The sequence below is a fragment of the Buceros rhinoceros genome, unplaced genomic scaffold (genome assembly GCF_000710305.1).
Source record: "Buceros rhinoceros silvestris isolate BGI_N320 unplaced genomic scaffold, ASM71030v1 scaffold7176, whole genome shotgun sequence".
Classification (NCBI taxonomy): domain Eukaryota; kingdom Metazoa; phylum Chordata; class Aves; order Bucerotiformes; family Bucerotidae; genus Buceros; species Buceros rhinoceros.
In genome coordinates, this window is record NW_010416912.1 from 32,450 (window position 1) to 35,525 (window position 3,076).

Genomic DNA, 3,076 nt, shown 5'->3' on the forward strand with positions numbered 1-3,076 from the left:
GGTTCAGCATTTTGCCTCCAAAACTGTTCAGGTTTGTCAGACTCTTCTGATCAAAAAGTGATAGTTCCTTATGGAGATATTTTAGTTGCTCACTGATTGGGGTCTTTATGTCCATGGTGCTTATGTTTTTGAAAATTGCAGCAAATACAGAACAAGACCAAACCACCTTTTCTCTCCCAGTGAACACTTTCAAATGTGCTTTTCCTCTGCCCTTGTTTTGAGAGCCCTAATTACCACGTCATTGAAACATCTGAGAGCCATTGTTTTCCTTAGTTTTGTTCACTCCAAGATGAATATGAAGAGCTTAATGCACAGAATTGAAACCAGGTTGTTTTGCAGTGACGGTAGCGTGAGCCAGTCGCAGGACGACAGCATCGTGGGCACGCGGCAGTGCAGGCACAGCCTGGCCATCATGCCCATCCCGGGAACGCTCTCCTCCAGCAGCCCTGACCTGTTGCAGCCTACAACCAGCATTATGGATTTCTCGAACCCCTCAGGTAAAACTGGAGCAGCATTAGCTTGATTTACAAGATGAATCACATTTTGGTTTGAAAAGCTCTTTCAGCTCCTCCAGTCCCCCATTCCCCAGCACTGCCAGGTCCCCGCTGACCCCTGTCCCTCAGCAGCACCTCCACACGGCTGGGAAACCCCTCCAGGGATGGGGACTCCACCACTGCCCTGGGCAGCCTGGGTCAGTGTGTCACAACCCTTTCTGTAAAGAAATTTTTCCTAATATCCTATTTTCCTAAATTTCCCCTGGTGCAACTTGACATATCACAGAGTGATATTAGTGTTTAATGCTGTGCAAACGATACATATACCCAGCCGTATGTGGAAAATGTTTTGGGACGTGCAGCCTCTGCTGTCAGTGCTGTTACTGCAGGAATACGTTTCTGTGGTGGCTGCAGGAGGCAGTTGGTGTTATTTGCAGCTGCCTGCAAACGTGGTAAGTCAGAATCATGTTGCCCTGTTTCAAGTGTAAGTCTTGTGTATAATTACACATTCCGTAAAGTGCTCGTGGCTGTGACTTCTGTGGGTGTAAACGTGCAGATGTCCCCTTTAAAAAGGACGTATACTCACAGGTCTATCAAGCACATAAATATCCATAGCAAATAAGTTCCCTTTTTGGTGCAAATCCAGGTTCTTGCTGTCTGCCTGAGGGTTACCCACGTGTTCACTAAGAATCTTCACTCTGTAATACGCAGTGGTGATGACTAGTCCTTCCTACCTTGACGTTAAGTTCCCTATCCCAAACACGCTGAGAAGCCCGTTCTGACCGGGCACTGCACACACTGGCGAAGTTTTGTGAACGTCTGAATCTTGCTTGGGTGTTGACACAATGTTTTTCTCTTTTTCCTGCCCGCAGCTGTTGGGTTTTACTGTAAGTATCCTGGCGTGTAGCATCCTGTAGACCTTAACAGTGCATGGCTTGCCTGCTCTCCTTAACCCTTCCGTGCGCTGCACTGACCTAGTCATTGCTGCCAGGGCACTGGAGAGTCCTGTGCCCTGTCACCTTCCATTAAACAAAGAAGACCCATCGGCTCTCTTCACGGGCACTGTGCGGTGCTGAGGCTGAGCCCTGCGGTTTATTCCCATTTCTGCTACCAACACGGCAATGACCTTTGGCCGGTGGCTTCGCTTCTCGGTGACCTTGCTGGGAAGGAATGAAGTTACTTACATCCCTTCTGCAGAAATGGAAGATTTAGATGATAATGTAGTTTGAGCTTTAGTTTATTCTTGTGTTGGACTCCGTACAACTAAGATTGTGTGCATGCAAACTCAAACCTGGTTTGTATTGTCAACACAGGATGAATAACGTATCAGAAAATAATTTTTGTTGATGTTTACCTGCTGATAGCAGAGACCACGAAGGCAGACACATGCTTGTAACATGCTTCCCTCCCCTGTCACAAGTTGCACTAAGTTTTGGTTGCATGGTGAATCTTATTTTTCTCTTCTTTTTCCCCCACCCCAAATGACATTTCTGTTTTTGATTTTATACCCTGAGTGTGTTCTGGTTTTTAGGTATGTTGACACCAAGGGAAAGATGCTTGCCTCTTCTCTTGATTTACGATTTTATGAGTGCAGGCATTTGCCAAATGGTTCGAAGTGTCGTTTTCACCACTTCAATTCTGAAATGAATACATAATAATTACTTTTTGCTTTTATTGTCCCCATTCATGAACACATGGAGCTTTTAAAATTCAACTAGTCCACAGCTATTAACTAGACCATTCTGGTAGTGTGATAACTGTAATAATGAAACTGTTAGAGGAATTAGTTTCAATCAGATTTTTTTTTTTTAGCAGCCTGTTTCCTCCCCTGTTTCAATTTATTTACATGTTGAGGCTTTCTTTTTTCTAATGAGTAGAAGTTCTGATGCTGGATCATAAGTTAGCTGCTTACTTTTTGCCCTGAAATTCCTGCTACTTGCCCCCATAACACCATTGAGTCCTGACGCAAGACAAAGTGACCCCCATTTAAAGGAGATATTAATTTCTTCAGTGGGTTTTAACAGAGGAAAGTCCGCGTGTAGGCGATGGGATAAGCAGCACGTACAATGCAGTGCTTGGAGAGCTGCTGCTGGAAGGAGCTCGCTGCCCAGCCCGGCAGGATGGAGCCCCTCAGGCAGAGGGACGGTGGCCGGTCACATAGCTCCTTCCACAGGTTTGGTCCTCACCACTGAAGCCATTAAGGGCTGCTCAAAGCGCAGCGAGAGAAGAGAAGGGCTTTGGAGGCTGTTGCTGTAATAACAGCCCTTCACTTCTCTCGCTGTCAGTCCCTGATGCGGGGGTTAATGGCACATCTGCCTCCGAGGGGGGTGCTGAGGGCTCAGCGAGAGCCTCCCACCTCCTCAGGTCTGCAGAAAACTTGTGAGGTTTTAGTCTTCAGAGCTTAGGGAGGGGAAGACTCCTTCTTCCCTGAGTTTTAAATTAGTGTGCACGCTGACTCGTGACATTTTCATTTTTCCAGTCAGTTTTGTTTTGAAAATCAAGCCTTCTGTAATAACCAATGAAGCGAATGACTTCCAATCATCAAGCTGTAGGTTAAACGTGTTTTTCTGGAGATATTTATT

At 45.9% G+C, this 3,076-nt stretch overlaps 1 protein-coding gene across 1 annotated transcript in view; it reads left to right on the forward strand.

Annotated features, from left to right (window-relative positions):
* RAPGEF6 (Rap guanine nucleotide exchange factor (GEF) 6) overlaps positions 1-3,076 on the forward strand; it is a gene marked incomplete at its 5' end in the record, with an annotated part of 43,873 nt that overhangs the window by 14,877 nt on the left and 25,920 nt on the right. The window contains 3 exons of the mRNA XM_010137984.1: positions 1-31; positions 340-497; positions 1,367-1,381. Coding sequence (XP_010136286.1) covers positions 1-31; positions 340-497; positions 1,367-1,381 — 204 coding nt within the window. The remainder of the gene's footprint in view (positions 32-339; positions 498-1,366; positions 1,382-3,076) is intronic.